The sequence below is a fragment of the Pseudopipra pipra genome, chromosome 26 (assembly GCF_036250125.1).
Source record: "Pseudopipra pipra isolate bDixPip1 chromosome 26, bDixPip1.hap1, whole genome shotgun sequence".
Classification (NCBI taxonomy): domain Eukaryota; kingdom Metazoa; phylum Chordata; class Aves; order Passeriformes; family Pipridae; genus Pseudopipra; species Pseudopipra pipra.
In genome coordinates, this window is record NC_087574.1 from 6,446,662 (window position 1) to 6,470,762 (window position 24,101).

Sequence of the window (24,101 nt, forward strand, 5' to 3'; positions counted from 1 at the left end):
CTCTCCCACAAGCCCCCATCCCTCACCCCCTTCCACTCCTCCATTCACTTCCCCCTTTCAACCCTCCACCCCCCATCTCTACCCACCCCTCCACCCCCTGTCCCTGCACCCAAGGATGTCCTGTCCCTTGTTCCTTCCACCTGGTCTCAACTCCTCCATCCCCCCTGCACCCCTCCATCCCTCCTGCATCCTCCCTGCACCCCTCCATCCCCCCTGCACCCCTCCATCCCTCCTGCACCCCTCCATATCTCCTGCATCCTCCCTGCACCCGTCCATACCCCCTGCATCCTTCAATTCCTCCCACTTCCCTTCTACAGCCCTCTACCCCTCCCTCTCCCCTCCATCCTCCCCTGCACCCCTCCAGCCCTACTGCATCCCCCCCCAGCATCCCTCCATCCTTCCCTGCACCCCTGAATCCCTCGTGCATCCCCCCCTTCATCCTTCCTGCACACCCTCCATCCCACCTGCGCCCCTCCATCCCCGCCCCTCTCCATCCCCTCTTCACTCCCCTCCTCCCCTTCATCCCACTTGCACCCCTACATCCCTCCTGCACTCCTCCATTCCCTCTGCATCCTCCCTGCATCCCTTTATCCTTCCCTGCACCTCTCCATCCCCCTTGTACCCCTGTATTCCCCTGGCGCCCCCCCCCCCACACAGCGCAAACCCGGCAGTGCCCACGATCGTGTCTTTATTGCCGCTGCGGGGGCGTGCAGGGACCACGCGGGACCCCCCCAACAGCGGTGGGGAGGGGATGGGGTCGGGGCCCCCCCCGACAGCGGGACGCCCCTGGGCCGGGATCTGGAGGTTCCCGACCCTCCAGAGGGGGGTCCCGCACTGGCCCTGGGTCCCCTGGGGAGACGTGGAGAGAGATGGGGAGGGTTTGGGGGACAGAGGGACTGGAGGGGGGTGCCGTCACCATGCGGAGTCGTCGTCGTACCTGCCGGGAAGAGCTGATGTGAGAAAAGAGGGAACGAGACCCCCAAATCCCCCTGGGACCTCAAACAACCCCGGGACCCCCACCCCGGGGTGTGGGGGCCGGTGCAGCCCCTTGTCCCTGTGCGCGGGTCGGTGGGGACAGGGACGGGGAGACTCACCTTGACCTGTCACTGCCGGCCCCCAGGAGCAGTTCCGTCACCGCGGCGTCGGGGCTGGCGCGTTTGCCGTACCTGTGGGACACAGGGCACACGCGTGTGCAACGGGGACCCCACGGGGGTGTGCACGAGTGTGCAAAGGAGGAACCGCCGGAGCCCCCGGGGGCGCACAAGGACGGGCACGGGCGTGAAAATGGAGACTCGCGCGTGCAAAGGGGCTCGCACGAACACCGCGGGGTTCGCCCACACGCGTTCACGGTCACTCGCGCTCACCTCTGCCGCGTGACCAGGTTGATGTAGTGGCGAAGGGCCGAGAAGTACCGGGCCATCTCCTCGGGGGACGCGTCGTCCCCGGGGCTCTCGGGCTTGGCGGGGTACGCGGCCGTCAGCGCAGCCAAGCACAGCAGGGCGCAGAGCGACACGGCCACCAGCGCGTGCCACGGCCGCGGGGATAGCACCATCTGCGGGGACACGGGAGCGAGGGGCGGCTGCGGCTTCGTGTGGGTCACCTCCAGCGCACCCTGTCACCTTGGGGTACCCCTGTCACCGCCAGGTATCCTCTATAGGTCACCTCCATCACCCTCAGCTATCCCCATGACCTTTGGGTACCCCCAAACCCTGCTCTGTCCCCCGCCAAACCCCCATTCCCCCGAGATATCTCACCCCCAAGGACCCCAACCCCTATGGGAATGTCACACCCCCAGGATGCCCCCCTGCCCCCGAAAGGGATATGTCCCTCCACCACCTGGGACTCCAGCCTCACTCAAGAGACTGCTTCCCTCTAGGGACCCTCCCATGTCCCAGAGACCCCCACAGTGTCCCAAAGGGGCTGTCCCACCCAAAAGGACCCCAGAGGCCCACGTCCACCCCAAGGGACACCTCCCCATAAGGGACGCCACATGTCCCCAAGGGAGGGGGGTGATTCTCCCTCCCTGGGATCCCAGCCTCCCCTCAGGGACCCCCAGGACCTCAGTCCTGTCCCCGCACTCACGATGGCAGAGGCAGAGGTGACAGGCAGGGCCTGGCAGTGGGGTGACAGTGCCAGGGACACGGCAGCTCCTCGACCCGCCCAGGGTTTTATAGCCTCGGAGGGGGCTCCTGGCTCCTCCCTCATGTGTGACCAACCCATGGGCACGCAGGACCCCGGCGACCCCCCCGCTACCACCCCCGGCCAGCACCTTGTCACCATCCCTCAGCAGAGCACCCCAGCCTGGGACCCCGAGGGGCTGGGGAGGACAGAGCATGGGGGGCATAGATGGGACACAGAGATATGGGAACATGGGGACACGAGCGCAGCCAGAGGACACAGATGTGGCAATGCCAGATGGGCGCAGGACACGGACACAGATGTGACATGTCACCAGGGCACATGAACATGGCACACAGGTACAGGTGTGACAGGTAGCTGGGGCACACGGGCACAGAGGTGACAGGCAGCCATGGCACAAGGACACGGGACACAGACACAGATGTGACACACAACCATGGTGTGTGGACACAGGTGTGACAGGCAGCCATGGCACACAGGCACACATGTCACGTGCAGCCATGGCACAGATGTGACGTACAACTTTGGCACATGGGCATGGGACACAGACATGGATGTGACGTAGCCAGGGCTCCTGAATATATCATAAGGACACAGAAGTGACAGGCAGCCATGGCACAAGGACATGGGACATGGACACAGATGTGACACAACCATGGCATAGGACATCTCACACAGGTGACATGCAAGCATGGCACATGAACACAGACATGACAGGCAAGCCTGGCACATGAACATGGCACACGGACATAGATGTGACATACAGCTACAGCAACTGGGCACAAAAGTAACACAGCCATGGCACAGGGACACATATGTCACACACAGCCACGGCACACACATCTGCCCCCAAGACAGTCTCTGGGATGTGACAGTGTGACACAGGAACATCAGCCACACCCAGGGACACAAACACAGTACAGCCACGACACAGCACATGGGACACCACCCACGGCCCTGGCAAAAGCTGCCCATGGGGGACAGCGCAGGGGACAGTCCCAGCCCAAAGCCGCGGCTGCCTCAGTTTCCCCAGACGGGGCACGAAGTCCTTGTCACCACAGCTGCTGTCACCGCTGTCCCCGCCACCGCCATCGATCCCTGTCACCGCCCCCAGGACGGATGAGGTGCCCTTTCCAGCCTCTAGCACCGGGAACACTAATCCGGTATGGATTTACCATTAAGGAGCAATCACCGGCTCCTGGGGAAACTGAGGCACGGAGGGACCCAGTGGGAAGGTGCCCACCGGGCAGAGACCACCAAAGCCACCCTGTGGGTGCTGGGACGGGGAGAGGTGGCAGAAGGGGGTCCCCAAAAACGTCGGGATGGTCCCAGCCAGATGCAGCCGCATCTCCAGACGGTGGGATGGAAGGGACACGGATCGTCTCTGCAGGGGACACTGCGGGGTGATAACGGCCCAGAAAGAGGGGACACAGCTCGGGGGGACACTGCGGGGTGACACTGGCCCAGATAGAGGGGACACGGCTTGTGTGCACCACGGCTCGGTGTCGCGCCACTGCTCCGATTGGAGGTGACAAAGCTCCTGGGGACCCCGCGGGGTGCCACCGTTCCGCATGGTGGGGACATGGTTAAGCGAGGACCCTGCGGGGCGCCACCAGCCCGGCTGGAGGGGACATGGCACACGGGACCCCGCGGGGTGCCAGTCCCGGCCGGAGGGGACACGCTCCCCACTCCTGCCCCGGCCGCCACCCCGGCGAGCGGCGGCAGGGACACGGCTGATGGCAGTCCACCGCGGGGGTCCCAGCCCCGGGGGGGTCCCCAGCCCCGGGGGGAGGTCACCCCCGTGGCGTGGCCGCGGTGTGACACGCGCCAGTGTGCGGGGACACGGGCGGGGGGTCCACGCTGCCCCGGGCGGGAGGTGCCGGGCTTACAGCAGCCTGGGGTGAGGGGGGGAGCTGAGCCCCCCCAGCCCCCGCAGCCCCCCCAGGCCGGCACCTTTCACGTCCCCGCGGTCGATGCGGGGCTGATTGGATTGAGGGGGCTCCGGACCCCCCGCAGCGTCCTGACAGGTGTGCAGAGAAACTGAGGCAGCGGGGCTGGATCTGCCCAGCAGACGAGAGCCCCGAGGGAAGGGTCTCAGCCACCCTGACGTTCGGGGAGGACACACACCACCCCCACAGCCCCACCGACCCCCACCACAGCGGCAATGTCACCGCGTTGTGTCACAGACGTCCCCGAGCCGCGGCCGGGGGAGATATCGGGGTGCGGGTGGCCCCCAGCCCCCCGGGGGGGGGGGTCGGGGAAGGGACACGAGGACTTTCTGCCCCATTTATTCCGAGTGACGGTAAACAGCCATTTTCCAAAGGTCACAGGATGGCTCTGCCAGCGGAAGGGGGTGGACACAGAGGTGGTGGAGGGGCTCCCTCAGCAGAGGTGGGACCCCGAAGGGGACAGGGCAGGGGGGCCCCCCCATCTCTCCACTGGGCATTGAGGAGGATGAGGAGGGTCTGGGGGTGAAGGTGCGTGGCTGCAGCCCCGAGGGGGGGTCCTGGGAGGGTGAGGAGCCCCAGTGCCCCCCCACCCCGAGCAAACAGGGCTCTGCCGCTTCCCCGCGCTTTATGGCCCCGGTTCCGCCGGAGGCACATTAGGGCCCCCCCGGGCTCCCCCCACCCCGGAGGAAGCCCCTTATCAGCCCTGTTTGCTTTTCCGGAGGGGGCAGGGGGGGACGGACACCTGCCCAGCCAGGTGACAGGATGGGGGCAGCGAGGACACAGCCCGTGGGGACTCTGGGGGGGTGCCAATTGGGCCCCCCCCCCCCCCCCATGCCAGAACACTCATAACCCACCAGCTGAGCAACCCAGGTGGGCACGGGCAGGGCACCCGGCCTGGGACCCCCCTCGCCCCCCCGCCCAAGTTTCCCCACTGAAGGGAGGGGAACACCCAGTATCACTCACACTGGCTCCCCCCCAAGCCCCTCAAGTAGCTTCTCTCCCCTCTGAGCCCCCCAAAGCAGCTCCCCCTTCAAACTCCCAAAACTTCTCTCCCCACAGCAGCTCCCCCCAAAAGTAGCTCCACTCCAAGCCCCCCAGAGCACCTTGCCTGAAGACCCCAAAAAACAGCTTCCCTGATGCAGCCCCTCCTCCAAGCCCCCAAAGTGGCTCCCCTAAAGCAGCTCCCCCAACTCCAAGGCCCCCAAAAGCATCTTCCCATATTGAAGTCCCCCCCAAGGCCTCCAAAAGCTTCTCCCCATATTGCAGTTCCCCCCAAAGCCCCCCAAAAGCAGCTCCTCTCAAAGCAGTTCGCCCCAAACCTCCCAAAAGTGGATTCCCCTGAATCAGCTCCCCCCTGCAAGCCCCTCAAAAGCATCTCCCCCAAACCTCCAAAAACAGTTCCCCCCAAACCAGTTTCCCCCAAAAGCAGCTCCCTCCAAGCCCTCCAAAAGCATCCTCCCCAAAAGCAGCTCCCCTTCCAAGCCCCCCCAAACAGTTTTTCCTTCAAACCCTCAAAGCTGCAGCCCCCCACTCTTTGTCACACAACAGCCAAGCTCCCCCGGGGAAATGACATAAAAGACTTCTCCTTTCATCAGTAAAAATACACTTTTTTGGGGGGGGCCAGTGACACTCCTCAGCGGGGAGAGGGGCTGTGGCCACACAGTGGCTGGGACCCCCCCGGAAGGACCCCCCACACCCCCTCAGGAGCCCTGACCTCTGCCAAAATTATCAAATACAGTATTTACAAACAAACAAACAAAAAACCCAATGAATAAATAGAGGCAATCCTTAAAAAAAACCCCGCCCCTCTCCCTCCCCTTCCTTGCAGTTTTCCCGCTCATCCATCGGTGGCCAGGATCACCACAGCCCCGAAAATGCCGACATTCTGGCCGATGAGCTTCATCTGGTTCCAGAACTCGACGCGGCGGGCGGCGTGCCAGTACCCCAGGTTGCCATCGATGAGCAGGATGGCGAGGGGCAGCAGCACTGCCAGCACCTGGGCAGCTGCCCGCACGTAGTATCCCGACAGGAATGCCAGGGCCAGCAGCCCATAGAGCAGGAAGAGCAGCTGCAGGGCCAGCTCCCCTCCCAGCAGATGGTCCAGGTAGGCCAGGCGGTCCTCGGTGCTGTGCTGCAGGGAGTAGGCCTGGTGGGGCAAAGGGGGGAGTGGGGTGGCACTGGGGACACTCATAGTGAGGGGTGTACCCCAGGGGTAATGGGGGGTGGCACTGGTGCCAATGGTGGCACTGGAAATGCTTGTCCAACGCTTCTCCCTCAGGGACAGTGGGGGAACTGGAGTGCAGTGGCACTGGTGCCAGTGGTGGCACTGGTAGCACTGACTGGAGACTTCTCCCCCAGGGACAATGGGAGAAGTGGACTGTGGTAGCACTGGTGCCAATGGTGGCACTGGTAGCGCTCACCCAAGGTTTCTCCCCCAGGGACAATGGGAGAACTGGAGTGTGGTGGCACTGGTAGCACTGGTACCAGTAGTGGCACTGGCAACACTCATCCAAGGCTTCTTCCCCAGGGACAACAGGGGGCAAAGTGCCACTGGTGGCACTGGGAACACTCACTCAAGGCTCCTACCGCAGGGACAATGGGGGAAAATGGTGCCACTGGTGGCACTGGGAACACCCACCTGAGCTTCTCCCAGGGACAACGCGGGGCTGGGGTGTAGTGGCACTGGTACCACTGGTAACAGTGCCCTGAGGTTTCTCTCAGGGACAATAGGGGAAAATGGTTCCACTGGTGGCACTGGTGGCACCCACCTGAGCTTCTCCCAGGGACAACATGGGGCTGGGGTGTGGGGCACTGGTACCGCTGGTAACACCCACCTGAGCTTCTCTCAGGGACAATTCGGGGCTGGGGCGTGGTGGCACTGGAAACACCCACCCCAGGAGGTTTCTCCCCAGGGAATTGTGGCTCCATCCCCCAAGCAGCAGCGGGGCAGGGATGTGTTCCTCGTACCTGGCAGATGAGGTAGATGCCCAGGAACACCTGGCCTGTGGACTGCAGGGAGCGGCTCCGCGGTTTCTGCCGGTACAGCTCCCCGGCACCGCTGGCCAGGATGAGGAACCCACCGATGATGGCGATGGTCCGGGAGTACATCCGCACCTGGGGGGGGTCACTGTCACCGTCACCGCACCCCCCCGGGCTCTGGGGGGTCTGTCACGGCCCACGGAGGGGCTCTCACCTTCAGCCAGTCGCCATAGTGCACGTGCCCCCCAATGTGGGCGGCGTAGGTGGCCACAGCGAGCTGCAGGGCGGCCCCCAGGGCGAACCAGCGCCGCTTCACCCCGAAGGACATGAAGCTGGCACAGAGCACGGCCACACCCATGTCCACATACAGGTAGGGCACTGGGATGTCCGGCTTCCTGCGGGCATGGCAGCTCCAGGGTGTGCCCAGTGCTCCTGGGCAGGCTGGGCACCCCCAGGCTCACCCCAGACCCCCCAAACCCTCCCCTAGGTCATAATTCTGCCAAAACCCTTCCCCAGCCCCCCAAACTCTCCAGACACCCCAAACTCTCCCTCACTCTCCAACTCTGCCAGGACCCTCCCCTGGCCCTACAGAGCCCCATATCAGCCCCAAGCCCCCTCCAGGCCCCTCAGCCCCACGCCAGTCCCAGATCCCCTGGGCTCTCCTCCAGACCCTCATGGCCCCACACCCCACAGCCACCCCCAGCCCGCCGCAGTCCCCCATCAGCCCCAAACCCCACAACCGGCCCCGGACCCTCCTAGCCCCACACCAGCCCCAGAATCACCCCCAGGCCCTCACAGCACCGGGACCCCCACAACCACTCCCAGACCCCACAACCACCCCCAGACCCTCCCAGCCCCACAACCACTCCCAGACCCCGCAGCCCCCTCAGGTTTATCCCCTCCCCTTCTCCCCACCCCGCCCCGCCCCGCACCGGCGCAGGTCGGCGCGCTCCGCGCAGAGCAGGAGGCCGCTGAAGCAGTGCCAGAAGGGGAAGCGGGTGAGCAGGACGCCGCCGCCCGCCGTGAGCAGCCGCAGCGCCCGGCGCCGCCACCCGCGGCCCGCCGCCATCACGGGCCCGTCCCGCCGGAAGTGCCGCGCCGGAAGTACCGCCCTGAGCCCTAACCCTGCCCCAAGCCCCACCCCCTTTCCTAAGCCCTGCCCCATCAATGACTTATTTCCTCCTAAGCCACGCCCCTTGTGCCTAATCCACACCTCTCCATTGAAATTGACCCCCACTCCAAGGTCCGCCCCCTCGCCTAAGCCCCACCCCCTCCATTGAGGCCCCGCCCCCTCCGTTGAGCCCCAACAGACGCCGGTGATGGTTAAAAAAATTTCGGGTTTTTATTGTTTTTTTTTTTGCTAAACAAGACTAAAAAATTTTCCTTTTTTTTTCTTTTTTTTTTTCAATTTTTTTTTTTAATCTTTAACTCTCCTAAAGGCAGGGCTTGAATTGTTTTTTGAGTTTGATCCATTTGTTTTTTGTTTTTTAAAAAAAAAAAAATCAAACAAAAAAGGGGAGGGAGAGGATTGTGGCAAAAAAAAAATTAAAAAAATTAAAAACTAAATGAAAAAGGGCAAAAAAATTAAAAACATAAAGGAAATAAGTGGGGGGGAACCCCAAATCCAGGTTCTGGATGATCCTGGGATGGGTGTTAGGGGGGATTTTTTGCCACAATCCTGCTAGAAGCAAATATTTAAAGAACATTTTAATATATATTCATATATATATTTAAAGATAAGAAAAATAAGACTAATTCAAGCCTTGCCCTGTGCAAACAAAATTAAAACGAGACCATGTTGGTCACGAGGGTCCCGGGTTGGCCACCGCAGTGAGCTTGTAATTTTATTTTTTGGGCGTTTTTTGGGTGGGGAGAGGGAAAGGTAGAAACTGGGACAAAAAAAGGAAAAAAAAAAAAAAGCCAAAAAATAAAATTAACAGAGCCTGCCCTGCTGGAGGGGAGAAAACATGGCAGAGAAAAACCAAAGTCTGTTAGTCAAGTAATGCATGAAGAGGAGCTTTTAAATTATTCTCTTTTTCTCGTTTTTTGCTTTTTTTTTTTAAGTTCTAAAGTTTGGAATTTTGAGTTGAGATTTTTCCCCCCCCAAAAAAAAAAAAAAAAGGAAATAAAAGTGTGAAGGTGCCCCCGGCGCCGCCTCCCGGGAGGGAGGGGACAACGGGGACAGGGCGATCTCATCCCGAGATGGCCTCAGGATGACAGGGACGTGTCCTTCTGTGTCTGCTGTGCTTGTGAACGCTGCAGGACCTTCTGGCTTTCCACGTCCCGGAAATGTTTCTCCACCTGCATTGGGAAGGGTGGGATGGGGGGAGAAAGAGATGTGTTTAGGGGGAAAAAAAAAAGGTGGGGACGGGATACGGGGTGGGAAGGGGCTGGAATCTACCCAGGGATGGGTCACAGGTGTCCCCAGGGATGTGACACCCTGCCAGTATAACCAGTGTCTCCAGTCCCCCCCAGTCCCTATTCACTATATAATGTATTTAAAAAAAGGGTGGGAAGGGGATCTGGGGCAGGAAGGGGATCCATGGGGTGGGAAGGGATGCCCAAGAGAGGCTGGAGATCACCAGGAAGGACTGGAGACCAAACAAGGAGGAATACTGGCTGTCCCCAGGGATGTGACACCCTGCCAGTATAACCAGTATCCCCAGTCCCTACTCATTCTTGTGTATGTGACTCAGAAAAGGGTGGGAAGGGGATTCAGGGTGGGAAAGAGATGCACAAGAGGGGCTGGAGAGCCCCATGAGGAGCTGGAACCAACCCAGGGATGGGCTACAGGGGCCCCCAGGGATGTGACACCCTTCCAGTGTCCCCAGTCTCCCCCAACCTGTACTCACTATTTTGTGATGTGACTCAAAAAATGATGGGAAGGGGATTTGGAGCGGGAAGGCGATGCCCGAGAGGGGCTGGAGCCCACCCAGGGATGGACCGCAGGTGTCCCCAGGGCTGTGACACCCTCCCAGTATTCCCAGTATCCCCAGTCCTCCCCATACTCACTATTTTCCGTACGTGACTCAGGGCGCTTCCCTCTTTGCCTTTACAGTTTTCCACCTGGTACGGAGGAGCAATAACGACTTCTTCCATCACAACTATGTTCTTCTCCTGCCATTTACAGTCTTTAATGCTGCAGGGGAGGGAAAAACGGGATCAGGGAATGCTGCCTGACCTGGGAAAGCCACCACCTGCCCTGCAGTGTCTCACTGAGGGGGAGTAAAAAGCCCCTCAGTCGCTCCAGGGTATCCAACTAGAGAGGGATGGGAGTCAAGGGGATGGGATGTGCCAGGAAGGGGCAGGGAGCAGGAAGAGAGCCATCTTCCCTCCCTGAGGATTCCATGGCTCCATCCAGCACATCCCAGGACACACATCAGCACCATTCCATGGCAAACCCAAGGGACCAAGCAATGGGAATTCCCCCCAAAAAAGGGTACGAGTGACCCCAAAACAGAGCGTGGGAGGGACTAGTGATCCCGAGGGAAGGGACTTACGTCTTATGGATAGTCTGGAAGAGCTGCTGCCCCTCCAGGGAGACACCAGCACTAATTGCATATGCCTGGCTCATCTTCTCCTCCTTCTCCGTCCGTGCTTTGTTGGCAAGCTGGGAGAACACAGGGAGAGGGAATTTGGCTGGGTGTCACCTCGGAGCTCTGAGGGGACAAAGGGACCCCCCCAGGCACAGCTCTGCCACTCCCCATTAAATCAGGATAACAACAAATGTGACATCCCCACCCTCCCACCATCCCTTCTCTGCACAATTCCAGCCTTAATTCCTTTTTTGAGGCACTGCCAGCATCCCCCTGATATTTGGGGAATGTGGGTGTCCCCTTTTCACATCCCCCTATCCCTTCCCCTCAGCCTTCTTCAGAATAATTCTGGCATTTTAGGTCCAAACCACCTTCACTACTTGGTTTTCTCGGGTGATGGAGATGGGGAAGAGGAGCCTGGAATAACCATTACATTGGGAGTAAATGCTCCACACAGGAGGATGGGGAACTTTATCCCAGAGCAGTTACTCTGTTCCCAAAATAAGGACAGAATTGGTTATCTGGGAGTTGCATCCATGTGTGGGGAAGTGTGATTCCACACAGGGTCCTGGAATAAAGAAAGGAAAGCCCAATCTTGACATCTCATGGATGTGGGAGGAGAAGGACACAGTGCGTGGAGGCAGGAGCCCTGGACCAGCCACCTTTTCCTGGGCCTTTTCCCAGCTGGAGCTGCCACAGTAGAAGAGCTACATTAGCATTGCCCCTCCTCTTCCTCCTCCTGGAACCTCCCTGCTTCCCAAGGCGGATTGGCTTCCTGTGTGAGGGGGGTTCCACCCCTTCCAAAGCCCCTCTGGATACAGAAAGCCCGAGCTCCCACTGACTGGGGACACTTTTGTGCTCTCAAGGGACAGGTGTCCCTGTCCAAGCCATCCCACGTCTTCTCTCCATGTCCAGGGAAGCAGGAGTCACTGAAGGAGAACTGGGGTGCTCCCCACATGTTTCCCAGCCTTCCATGGAGCAAAGAAAACCTCAGGAGGGATGGGATCCTTCCTCACTCCCAGCACAAGCAGTTCCCAAAGCCTCCCACCCCGTTCCATGTGGGAATTGCTCATTCCAAGACCCACCAGTCAGGCTTCCAAACTGACCACAACATTCCACAGGAATTTTCCTGCACCCCACGTCATCCCCAGCTGTCTGTGGGGATGCCATAACCCCTTGTCCATCTGGGGGGGATGCCCCAAGGCTGGAGAACTGAGATCGCCTCCAGCTCCATCACCTGTGTCAAAGCTTCCCCCCATCGAGCTGGGATGGACTGGAATTGTGGCCCTGAGCACTGGGAATCACCTCTGCCGTGCCCAGCTCAGCTCCCCGAAGCAGATACCTTTCCCAGATAGATCCCCTTCCCAGAGATCCTCTTCCCAGCCAGTAGATCCCCCTTCCCACCCAGACCCCTTCCATCCGGCAGATCACCATTCCCCAGCCTGAGATTTAGATTCACTTTATCCAAAGCCTCTCTCTTTCCCAGGCCTTGGGATGCTCTTCCAGCAGCTGCAGCATCCAGATTTGGGATTTGAGAACAGCCCTGGTAAGAGGCCACCGGGGGAAGACTGGAAACACCAGAGAGGTGAGGATGAAGAGCTGCCAGCCTGGGCAGCATCCCAGCATTTCCATCAGGATCCATCCCTGTGCTCCTCATCTCCCTACCCATCCATGTTTCCCAACAAAAAACGGATCAGAACCACCAAGCTCTCCAGCCTTCTGGATTCAAGCATTCCAAGGAATCCCAGTATTCCCCCTGCAGGGAGCATCTCCGGGGCTGCTGGAAAAGCTGGAATAGGGACACACACCTTGTGTGAGGTGGAATGAATGGATGAGTCACTTCCCTGCTCCCTCTGGTTGAATGACGGGAGTATGCAGCAGGAGGCACAAGGAGAGGGTGAGGGCCACCAAGGGCCATTCCAGGGCCTCCCAAAGCTGGAATGGCCCCTTATCCCACTCAGGTGCCAAGCACAGCTTGGGGGATCACCTCCCACCACTGCCCCCCATCCCTTTCCAACAGGGGTTCTGGATCCTGCTGTTTTCCAAGCCTTTGCTCCCAACACCCTCTCTCCACTGAGAACCAGGCGAGGTTCTTTGGAGCTCTGCTTCCTCTCTCGGGCCTTCCAAAGGAGCACCTGGAGCACCACAATTCCCATTGTGCCAACACACAAAACACCACCATCTAGACCCCCAAACGCCAAAATCCAGACCCCAAATTCTGAAATCTTCTCCCAGTACAACCAGAATCAGCCATCCATACTCCAGTCCTGCAGCAACACCAGATGCTTGTGCATCCATGGGGAAGGAAACGTGGGGTCAGAGCCTCTCAGAACCCCTCTCCTGCCACTGGATTTGGAACATGGACATTCCAGTGGCTGGAACACAACCATCCATTACTTCCCCACAATTATGTGGATGCTGGAAAAGACCAGAGTGTTGGAATTCCTGAGTGGTTTCCCCTTGGGCTGCGCTCCCAGTGATGCCAGTGACAGCCAACAGTCACATCTTGATAACAGCTGTGTCACCCGAGACCTCCTCCGATGTGTTAATCTAACCCTAATCCATCGGGAAGGGACGGACACCCGGCTGGTGCCATCTGTGTGACACCAACCACCGGGAGAAGTGTCCCTGTGGGATGAGGAGGTGACAGCTGAGACCCCTACAGCCAGGCCCCACACCTAGACTCATCCCAGCACCGAGGGCTTGGGGTCACCTTCCCTTTCTCTGACAGCACTGCTGGGAATCAGCAGCGATCCCATTCCAGGGATTCCTCAAAATCCACATGCGCTTTGTCCCTCCTGTCTGCTGTGCCACCACTCAGCTTCATCCAGGCCCCAAACACCATCACTTAGAGCCAAACTGCCAGAATCCAGGCCCAAAAATACCAGAATATCCAGGCCCCAGAATACTGTCATCTGGACCCCAAATGCCAAAATCAAGGCCCCAGAATGCCATCATCTTAGACACAAAATACCAAAATCCAGGCCCCAAAGCACCAAAAATTCAGACCCAAAATGTCCAAAATCTAGACACAAGTCACTCAAAATCCAGAGCCCCAAAATACCAAAATACGGGCCCCAAAACCACCCAAAATCCAGATCTGTAACACCAAAATCCAGGCCCCAAAACACCACAACTTCAGACCCAAAATCTAGACATAAACCACCCAAAATCCAGGCCCCAAACCCACCCAAAATCCAGATCCAAAATGCCAAAAATCCAGGCCCCAAAACTATCAAAATTCAGGCTCCAAAACCACCAAAACCCAGAGCCTAAACCCACCAAAATCCAGACCCAAAATACCCAAAATCCAGGGCCCAAAATGGCTAAAATCCAAATCCAAAATGCCCAAAAGCCAGGGCCTAAACTGCCAAAATCCAGGGCCAATTGCCCCAAAATCCAGACCCTAAGCCCACCAAAATCCAAACCCATCGAAATCCAGGGCCTAAACCCGACAAAACTGAGACCCAAAGCCAACAAAATCCAGATGCAAAATGCCCAAAATCTTGGTTCTAAAGTGCCAAAATCCAGTCTCAAAACCCACCAAAATCCAGGCCCCAAAACATCCAAAATCCAGATCTAAAATCCCCAAAATCCAGGCCGCAAACCCACCCAAAATCCAAACCCCAAATCCCCAAACCCAGACCCCAAATCCCCAAACCCAGACCCCAAATCCCCAAACCCAGACCCCAAATAGAACTGTGGGCAGTTGCGATGGAAGCAGGTGAGTTCCAGTGCCCAATCCTCCCCCGTCCCAGCAGGAGGAGGGAATTCCCAGTGCCCCCCTACCTTGCTGACGTTCAGGGAAGCTAAGGGGGGAGGCGTTTCCGTGTGGTCATTGATTATTTCCACTTCTGACACATACTGTAAGTTTACGAGCAGGATGTCTGCGTGGTTGGGCTTCCCACTGGATGAAGGGCATTCTGGAAGGGGGAAAATTAAGGAAAACTAATCCAGAGGGAGGTATTTATGGGCTTGACACAGCCCAGGAGCAAACCGGGAGAAGGTTTGGTTGCCAGTGAGTTCCTCCACTCCCGTGTCCCTGCCCAGCCAAGCTTGGGGTCATCCATGATCCCAGGAAAGCCACAAGTCTCTTTCTGGGGTTACTTAATGCTGATCCCAGTTTTCCTGACTCCAGATTGAGTTTTCCAGCCCTACCCAGCACAGCCCAGTCACTGGTTTGAACCAGCACCACCAAATCTGCACTTTTTACACCAGAGTATTTCCTCTGGCAAGAAGTGGCTCAGCCAGAGGAGCATTCCCTCACCTAGATGGAAAAGAATTCCCAGGAAAGGCCTCCTTGCCCTCACGCACGAGGTTGGTATCACTGTTGCAAATACCCCCACCCCCTTCCAGAACTGACAATTCAGGGACTGCACGGATTTCTGCACTATCTGTTCTCATGAGGATGGACAGAGCAGGGAGCACAGCATGGAGACCCTCTTCCATGCCAACACAATCTCCTCATGGAAGAGATCCTTGTGGAAGTCAGTTCCTCTCTCCCAGCCCCCCGTGAGCCCAAGGTGGAGCCCTCCCTAAAAAATGCCATTCAATAATGATGAGAAAGCAAGGGATGCCAGGGAATTCCTTCACAGAATTCCAGTCTCTTCCTTCAGGAGGATGAGCTGGAGCATCCCAGCTTTGGCATGAGGAAGAGCCAGGCTCAGGGAAAAGCCAGAAGGGGAGCACTCAGTCCCCTCTGGAGCAGACCAGCAGCACTGAGACACCTGTTGGAAATCCTCTTGGATTTTCCTGCTGCCCCCAGTGGCATCTGGGAGCTCCTCCAACTCCAACCACATCCCAGGCACCCAGGGAGGCTTTTCCCATCGTGTTTCCACAGCTCCTGCCACAAACCCTCTCCCTGCCCCTCGTTCCTCTGGAACTCACCCTTGGGCTCCCAGAACTCCAACCCCAGACCCAGGGCTGAGAACCCCCTTTTCCTCTCTCCACGGTCCCTCCACAGTTTTTCCAACAGCCTTGGCTTTTCCCATTCCTTGCAGATTCCAAACAAAAGCATATACAAATACATGTATATTGGGGGGCCCAGAGCACCCCCAAACCCCCTCATCTCCTTCACTTCCCAAGGTCTTCTCCCAGCACACTGGAGAGTCCACTTGTGTCCCCAAATCCCCCTACACCCCCCTGCAGCCCCCAACCCTCAGACCTCATTCTGACTCCCCTTAAATCCCCCACAGGGGTCTCTTGACCCCCTTCCTATGGGATCCCACCCCTCTAGGCCTCCCCCATCCTCCCTGGACCCCCCCAGGCCCTGCCCACCACACAGGACCCCTCTGTGCCCTCTCTGCACCCCAAAATAGGTCCCCAACCCCTTCCAGGAACCCCCCAGGGCTCCAAAATCTGCCCCCTCTCAAGACCTCCTCCTCCTCCCTGAACTCCACAGGGTGCCCCTGTCCCCCCGAAAACCCCTCCAGCCCTGTGGGAAACCCCCGATCCCAGGTCCTTATGGAGCTACACCCCCACCAAATCCCCTACAGTGATCCCCCAGAACCCTCCTACATGGCACCCACCCCCTCAAAACCCCATTGGAGGGCTCCCCAATAACCCCATTCTGGAGCTCCTGAGTCCCCCGAAACCTCCCTATAAGGCACTCCCACCTTCCCCCCCCAGTAACTTCACTAAAGGGCTCCTCACTCCCTCCAAAACTACCCTACAGGGTGCTCCATTCCCCCAAAAAACCTCTATAGGACACCCCACTTTGCCCTAATAACCCCACTAAAGGGTTCCCCACTCTCTCCTATTCACCCCACTAAAGGGCTCCCCCAAAACCAGCCCACTCCCCCCCCAAACCTCTTTATAGGGCATCCTCTTGCCCCCCCATTTACCCCAATAGAGGGCACCTCACTTCACCCCAAAAAACCCTATAGGACACCTCACTCCCCCACTCACCCCAATACAGGGTTCCTCACTTCCCCCAACCACCTCAATACAAGGCTCTTCACTCCTCCCCAAAACCTCTCTATAGGGCACCTTCTTGCCCTCTCCTTCACCCCAATACCGGGCTCCCCATTGCCCCCCAAAAAACTCTGTGGGGCACCCCCTTGCCCCCTCTTAACCCCAATATAGGGCTCCTCACACCACTCCATTCACCCTAGTACAGGGTTCCTCACTCGCCCTCAAAAAACCCTCCCTATATGGTGCCTCCCCCAATAACCTCACAGTGGCTCTTCACTCTCCCCCAAAACCTCCCAACCCCATTCATCCTAATACAGGACACCTCATTCCCCCTCAAAAAACTCTATAGGGCACACCACCCCCCACTCACCCCAATGCAGGGCTCCCCAATTCCCCTACCCAAAAAAACCCCTATAGGACACCACATTCACTCCATTCACCCCAATACAGGACACCTCATTCCCCCTCAAAAACCTCTCTATAGGGCACTCCCTTTCCCTTCCTTCCCCCCAATACAGGGCTTCTCATTCCCCCCACTCACTCCAATCCAATGCTCTTCACTCCCCCCCAAAACCTCTCTATAGGGCATCCCCTTTCCCTTCCTTCACTCCAACACAGATCACCCCACTCCCTCCCCAAAAAACCCTATAGGACACCCCGTTCCCCCATTCACCCCAAAACCGGGCTCCTCACTCCCCTCCAACCACACCAATACAAGGCTCTTCACTCCCCCCAAAATCCTCTCTAGAGGCCACCCCCTTTCCCTCCCTTCACCCCAAAACAGGGCTCCTTACACCCCCCATTCACCTCAATACAAGGCTCCTCACTTCCCCCAAAAAACCCTATAGGACATCCCCCACTCCCCCCATTCACCCCAAATCAGGGCTCCTCACACTCCCCCATTCGCCCCAATAAGAGGCTTCCCACTCCCCCCCCAAACCCCCCTGTAGGGCACCCCCTTCACCCCAATACAGCGCTCCCCACTCCCTCCTCGGGGGTCTCCCCGCTCCCCCCCAAACCCCTCCCCGGCGCCGCCCACCTCGATCCCCTCAGACCCTCATCCCTTCCCTCCCCTTTCCCCTCCCTCTCTCCCTCACCGCCCCCCCCCCATCATATCGGGCGGGCCGCAGAGGCCCGGGCGGGCCGCGGCGGGGGCCCGGGGACCACCGGGACGAAACACAGGCGGGCGGATACTGAGCGCCAGCATCTTGCTGGGGTAGTCGAAGGCGACGACCTCGCCCTGGAGGCGCTGCTCCTGGCAGGTGCGGCAGGACACCTGGCTGCCCACGCTGAAGTACTCGCCCGGCGCCGCCATCTTGTCCGCCCGCAGCGCCCGCGGCTCCGCTCGCCTCGGCCCAGGCGCGGCGGGAGGCGGGGCCGCCTCGGCGGCGAGGGCGGGGATTGGCGCTCCGCCCCGCCGATCTGCTCCGCCCCGCCTCGTGATTGGTCGAGCACCCGCGGGGTCTCGTCCCCCTTCCCCCGCGCCTGGCGGGGTTTGGCCCGCCCGCGCCGCCGTCAGCGCGCGGCGCCGCGGGGGGCGCCGGGAGTTGTAGGCGGAAGAGGGGCTGTGAGAGCAGCGGGAGGGACGGTTTGGGGGGTTCCCCCGACATGGAGACCCCCCCGCAGGTACCGCCCGACCGCACCGGGGTGAGCGGGGAGCGGCGAGGAGCGCGGCAGGGCGTCTCAGAGGGTCACGCGGGCAATGGGAGGTCGCGGGTCTGGAGTGAGGGGGACCCCAGGGAGGCCTCGGGCCTGAGAGGCCAAGGGAGGCCCGAGGAGACCCCGAGTCTGATCCAGGGAGACCCCAGAGAGGCCTCGGGGAAATCTCGGGGTCTGAGCCAGGGAGAGCCCTGGGAGGGTCCAGGCCTGAGACCACAGGGAAACCCCAAAGGGAGCCCAGAGAGATCTGGCACCTGCTTTAGGGAGACCCCAAAGAGATCCCAGAGAGCCCCTAGGAAGACCCTGGTCCTGCTCCAGGAAGACCTCAAGGAGTTTCCCTGCTTGAGACCACAGACAGACCCCAAAGAGACCCCAGGTCAGCTCCAGGGAAGTCTCAGGGGACATCCCAGTCCTCCTCCAGAGAGACCCCCAAAGGGATCCCAGGGAAGCCCAGGATCTGCTTTAGAGAGACCCCAGGGAAACCCCAAAGAGTCCCCAGGTTGGCTCCAGGGAAGACCCCAGGGAGACCCCGGGCCTGCTCCAGAATGACCCTAAGGAACTTTCCAAGGGAAGACCCCAAGGAGTCCCCAGGGAGGTCAGGGCTCTTTGGAGCAACCTGGCTGCTCCAGCAATTCCCACAGGGATTCCCCCAGGATCCTGCCCTGGCCCACATCCCTGACTCCCAGCTCTGCTCTGCTGGGACCCCCCAAGCAAAAGTTTGGAAGTCCCTTGTGGGCAAACTTCAGGTGGTGAATGACTCCCTGGATCCTTGCTAAGGCATCCCTTGGGATCCAGCCACCTCCCAGGCCCTTCACAAGACATCCCATCCCTCAGGATCCAGCCACCTCCCACCCCCTTCCCAAGGGATTCCCTCAGGATCCAGCCACCTCCCAGCCCCTTCCCAGGGGGATTCCCAAGGGATCTGTGCCCAGCTGACCTCTGTCCCCATGTGCTAGCCGGGTGCCATGGATGCCCTGCACGAGGCCGGGATCTGGGCAGCCCTGGCCCTGCAGGCTGGGCCGCCCTGGCTGGAGCAGTTCTGGGTCTACCTGACATCCCACTTCGATCCCAAATCCATCTACACCTTCTGCTTCCCGCTGGCCCACGGGCTGGATGCCCGGGTGGGGCTTATGGTGCTCTGGATCGGGCTCGTGGCCGAGTGGCTCAACGTGGTCCTCAAATGGTGAGGGGGTGGCACTGGGGGTGGCACTGGGGGTGGCACTGGGGGTGGCACTGGCATGGGGACACAGCTCAGGGAAACTCCCGGAGTTCTGGGCACAGACTCCCTGCAACATTCCGCAGGGTCACCCGAGCTGCCCCAGGCATCTGCCAGGAATCCCTGGCAGAGAAAACCCTGGGAGGCATCAGGACTGGCAGGGATCCTGCTCTTCTGCTGTGGCTCCATCCCTGGTAATCCCAGGATGAGTGGCAGGGATCCTGCCCTCATGGGCCACCTGGGATGGGTGCAGGAATCCTGCCCTCCCACCGTGGATATATCCCTGGAAATCCCGGGAAGAGTGGCAGGGATCCTGCCCTCCTGCTGTGGCTCCATCCCTGGTAATCCTGGGATGAATGGCAGCCCTCCTGCTGGGGCTTTGTCCCTGGAAATCCCAGAATGGTTGGCAGTGATTCTGCCCTCCCAAATCCCCAGATACCATGGGATGGGTGGCAGGGATTCTGCCCTTTCCAATCCTCTGGGATGGGTGGCAGGGATCCTGCCCTCCTGCTATGGCTCCATGCTGGGTTCCCTTGGGATGGGTGCAGGGATCCTGCCCTCAGGGATCCCCCAGGATGGGTGCAGGAATCCTGCCATCCCACTCTGGCTTCATCCCTGGAAATCCCAGAATGGTTGGCAGTGATTCTGTCTTCCCAAATCCCCAATACCATGGAATAGGTGGCAGGGATCCTGCCTTTCCCGGTCTTCTGGGGTGGGTAGCAGGGATTGTGCCCTCATGGATCCCCCAGGATGGGTGCAGGGATCCTGCCCTCCTGGATCCCCTGGGATGGGTGGGAAGGCTCCGTGTTTTCCATCCCTCAAGGTTCCTGTTTGGGGAACGCCCGTACTGGTGGATCCATGAGTCCGGGTTGTTCTCCCAGGAGGAGCTGGAGAAGTTACCACTGCGCCAGTTCCCGGTCACCTGTGAAACGGGACCAGGTGAGTCACAAGTGAAGCCTTCATGTGTCCCGGACAACCCGGTGATCCCTGGGGAGGAGCCACAGGAGCCAGGAGGCTCCACCCCTGCAGGAATGCCGGGCTGGAAGCGGGAAAAGCCGTTCCTCAGCCAGGAAATATGAGGGAGCAGCAGGGAGCGGGTCCGAACGACCCGCCGGCGCTGGCACAGCCCTGCGGCACCAACGGCTCCGGGGCCAGGAAACCCACGGGAGAGTCTGGGAATGTCACTGCTACACCTGGGCTCCCTGTAAACGTGCCTGGAGTTTCGGGCACCGGCTCCATCCCCATCCCTGAGCCTCCAGGCCCAGCCAGGAGGGATCCCTGGGTGTAGGCAGGGTTAGGCTCAACATTCCCAGCTCTCATCCTGCTGGGACAAGCTTCCCCCGACCCTCCATGTGCTTCCCCCCACCCAGGGAGCCCCTCAGGCCACTGCATGATCCCCGGGGCGGCCCTGTGGCCACTTGTCACCGCACTGACAGCTGAGGTGGCCCGGAGCACCCGCAGGTGAGTCTGAGATGGGCAGCGCCTGGAAGCTTCCAGAGCACCTGTGGGAAGAGGGGATAGGATGTGGCACCCCTCCTTGGCAGGCAGCACCCATGGGGGATAGGCAGGATGAGTCCTGGGATGGGGAAACTGTCGCTTGGAAGTTTCCAGAGCACCTGTGGGAAGAGGGAGGTGGGATGTGGGACCTTTCTTAAGTGGGCATGGTGAGTCTGGGATGGGGAAACCAGAGCTTGGAAGCTTCCAGAGCACCTTTGGGAAGAGGGAGGTGGGCCAGATGAGTCCTAAGATGGGGAAAGCAATGCTTGGAAGCTTCCAGAGCACCTGTTGCAAGAGGAGATAGGATGTGGGACCCCTCCTTGGTGGCAGGGGAAGTCTGGGATGGGCAGTGCTTGGAAGCTTCCAGAGCACCTTTGGGAAGAGGCGGGTGGGATGTGGGACCCCTCCTCAGCAGGGGGTGAGTAGGATCCCTTCCCCTCCCAGCAGGGCAGCTCCAGAGGGACACATGCCCTGGCAGCTCGGGAAGAGGCTGTGAGACCCCCCCTAACATTTTTTCTTGCCTTCTTCACCTCTGCTTCACCCATTCCTGCTGCTCAGTGGGATCAGTCCTGCCCTGCCTGGCCAGAGCAGGAGCCAGGGGCTGCCTCCCTCCATCACTGACCCCGGTTCCCTTCCAGCCGGGTGCTGAGGCTGATCCCTTTCCTTGCCTACATCCTCTTCCTGGTGGCCATGGGGCTCTCCCGGATCTTTGTCCTGGCCCACTTCCCCCACCAGGTGGTCACCGGCATCCTGGCAGGTGAGGGGAGTGGGGGGCACACGTATCCCAACACCCCATCCTGGCTCAGGGTGTTGGGGGCACCTTCCCCTTCCCTCGAGCCCCTTTCCCAGTCCATCCCAGTCCCAAACCTGCCTGTCCCCTGTGCCAGGGTCGGCGCTGGGCTGGGGGCTGCAGCGCTGCCCCCCCAACTTCCGTGTGTTCCGGTTCTTCGTGGCGGTGGCTGTGGTACTGATGCTGAGTGCGCTGGCCTTGCACAGCCTGGCCACGGCTGCTGGCATCGACCTCGACTGGTGAGCGCCCAGGGAGGATGGGGGATATCCCCAGGGATCAGCGTTCCAGGGTGGAGGGGGGGGTATCCCCAGGGATGAGCCCCTCAGGGTGGCAGGGTGTATCCCCAGGTTCAGCCTTCCAGGGTGGAAAGAGGTATCCCCAGGGATCAGCCCCTCCAGGTGAAGGGTGGTTATCCCCAGGGATCTGTTCCCATGCTATTGTGGGGAACAGCCCTAGGGATCTGCCTCCAGACCATTTTGGGATGGGACTAACTGCAGGGATCTGCCCCCTACACAGTTTTTGGGAGGTGTTGGGGAGAACAGCCCCAGGGATCTGCCCCAGACCATTTGGGAAGGGGCTACACAGAGATCTCCTCTGAGACTGTTTTTGGGATGTGTGTGGGGGTACTAACCCCAGGAATCTACCCCCAGGCTGTTCTTCGGGGAGTACTATACCCAGGGATCTGCCCCCAGACTATTTTGGGATGGGAGTAACCCCAGGGATCTGCCCCCTACACTCTTTTTGGGAGGTGGGGGGTGGTCCTACCCCCAGGGATCAGCCCCCAGACATCTGGGGATGGGGGGGGTGCTATCCCTAGGGATCTGCCCCCCAGACTGTCAGGATCCACTCTGACCTAACCCCAACTCATTTGAGGAGGGGGCTACCCCAAAGACCTACCCCCAGCCCCTTTTTGGGGTGGGGGGAACACCAACCGCGGAGCCCCCCCCGCAGGTCCCTCCGCCTGGCCAGCGCCTGGTGCTCGGACCCGGCGTGGCTGCGGCCAGACACGCGGCCCTTCGCCTCGCTGTGCCGGGTGGTGGGCAGTGCCCTGGGGCTGGCCCTGGCCGCCGAGACCCCCCTGCGCCGCCGGGACGAGGAGCAGCTCCTGGATGGCCGCCTGCGAGTGGCGAGCACGGTGCTGGCCCTGCTGGCCCTGCAGCTGGTGCACAGGCTGCCCAGGCCCTCGGACGCGGCCGCCCTGTACAGGCACGTGGTCGTGCACTACGCGGCCGGGCCCTTCCTGGTGGTCTCCGTCCTGCCCCGGTTCGTCATCGCCCTCAGGAACTTCCTGGAGCCCTCCCAAGTCCCCCCCCACACCAATTAGGAGGCCTCCGCCCTTGTTCTGGCTTGTTCTCGACCTCATAGAGTAGGGGGATCCCTGACCTGCCCCGGCTCATCTGAGAGCCCCCCCCACTGAGTAGGGGGGTGCCCACTCCCTGCCCTGGCTCATCCTCAGCTGCGCCCAGGGTCCCCCCCCCCACTGAGTTGGGGTCCCCCCCTCCTGCCCTGGCTCATCCTCACCTTCACCTGCCCCTGGGGACCCCTCAGACTGAGGAGGGGAGTCCCTGCTCATCCTCACCCGCCCCCGGGGACCCCCCCCCACAGAGTAGGCATCCCCCTCCTGTCAGGGTTCATCTTCACCCTCACCTGCCCCGGGGACCCCCCCCCCCGTGCAGATTAGGGGTGTCCCTGCACCTCTCCCAGCTCATCCTCACCTTCACCCGCCCCCTGGGACCCCTCACTAAGTAGGGGGTCCCGGCTCATCCTCACTCGTCCCCAGGGACCACCCCCCCACCGATTTGGGGAGTCCCCGCCCCCTCCCGCTGATTCCCACCCCCGTCCCGGCTCTGCCCTTTGCTGTGCCCATCGCCGGTGGCTTCAGGCCAGGGGAACCCCTCCAGGCCCCCCCAGTTGTTGCACTAACAGCCCTGTCCCCCCTCCCCCGGGCAGCAGGACCCCCCCGGGGGGGCAGAGCTGGGGGTGCCCCGTGCCCAGCAGGTCTGGGGACACAGCATAGGGACAGCCCCAGCCCGGGGGTCACTGACCTGCCACCCCCCCACCCCCCTCCAGCTGCCCCAGTTCTCCCAGTTCTCCCCTCTCTGGAGCAGGGATGGGACCCCCCCCCCCCCCAACGCCGGGAGCCCCCCTTATACCACCGGAGGCAGGGGGGTCACCTCGTTTCTTACCAAATAAAGCACCAAAACCAACCCACCGGGCCGAGTCCTGCAAAGACGGGGCGCACAGGCAGAGCTAGGGGGTCCCAGGGCAGGGCTGGGAGGGGGACAGAGCCCCCCCAGCCATAGTGGGGGGGTGACAGGGACGGACAGAGCCCCTCCAGACACGCTGGGGGGGACATGGTGGTCCCCTCCCTGCACCAGTTGCTGTAGGTGGGGAAACCGAGGCACAAGGGGACACCAGGAAGC

The 24,101-nt window shown here is 60.4% G+C and overlaps 4 protein-coding genes across 5 annotated transcripts; 1 reads left to right on the forward strand and 3 right to left on the reverse strand.

Moving 5' to 3' along the window:
- Window positions 1-667: 667 nt before the first annotated feature.
- On the reverse strand, window positions 668-5,083 carry LOC135402749 (peptide YY-like). Its single transcript, XM_064636199.1, has 4 exons — window positions 2,083-5,083; window positions 1,365-1,552; window positions 1,095-1,166; window positions 668-937 (listed from the first exon to the last, which is right to left on the reverse strand). Exons 1-4 carry the CDS (start codon window positions 2,278-2,280, stop codon window positions 913-915), a joined length of 483 nt encoding a protein of 160 aa, XP_064492269.1. The 5' UTR covers window positions 2,281-5,083; the 3' UTR covers window positions 668-912.
- A 591-nt stretch (window positions 5,084-5,674) lies between these two features.
- TMEM101 (transmembrane protein 101) lies at window positions 5,675-8,158 on the reverse strand. Its single transcript, XM_064636198.1, has 4 exons — window positions 8,000-8,158; window positions 7,282-7,462; window positions 7,056-7,202; window positions 5,675-6,234 (listed from the first exon to the last, which is right to left on the reverse strand). The coding sequence occupies exons 1-4, from the start codon at window positions 8,134-8,136 to the stop codon at window positions 5,926-5,928; spliced, it is 774 nt and encodes a 257-aa protein (XP_064492268.1). The 5' UTR covers window positions 8,137-8,158; the 3' UTR covers window positions 5,675-5,925.
- Window positions 8,159-8,384: 226 nt separating this feature from the next.
- LSM12 (LSM12 homolog) lies at window positions 8,385-17,891 on the reverse strand. The gene is made up of 5 exons (XM_064636456.1): window positions 17,711-17,891; window positions 14,393-14,526; window positions 10,568-10,677; window positions 10,080-10,206; window positions 8,385-9,368 (listed from the first exon to the last, which is right to left on the reverse strand). Exons 1-5 carry the CDS (start codon window positions 17,829-17,831, stop codon window positions 9,276-9,278), a joined length of 585 nt encoding a protein of 194 aa, XP_064492526.1. The 5' UTR covers window positions 17,832-17,891; the 3' UTR covers window positions 8,385-9,275.
- Window positions 17,892-18,007: 116 nt separating this feature from the next.
- Window positions 18,008-23,885, forward strand: G6PC3 (glucose-6-phosphatase catalytic subunit 3). Of its 2 annotated transcripts, none has more exons than XM_064636453.1 (7): window positions 18,008-18,163; window positions 19,132-19,358; window positions 20,215-20,330; window positions 20,762-20,852; window positions 21,527-21,645; window positions 21,776-21,917; window positions 22,630-23,885. In XM_064636453.1, exons 1-7 carry the CDS (start codon window positions 18,125-18,127, stop codon window positions 23,000-23,002), a joined length of 1,107 nt encoding a protein of 368 aa, XP_064492523.1. In that variant the 5' UTR covers window positions 18,008-18,124; the 3' UTR covers window positions 23,003-23,885. The 2 variants fall into 2 exon arrangements, with proteins under 2 accessions (XP_064492523.1, XP_064492525.1); XM_064636455.1 differs by having other exon boundaries at window positions 18,028-18,142.
- Window positions 23,886-24,101: the final 216 nt, after the last annotated feature.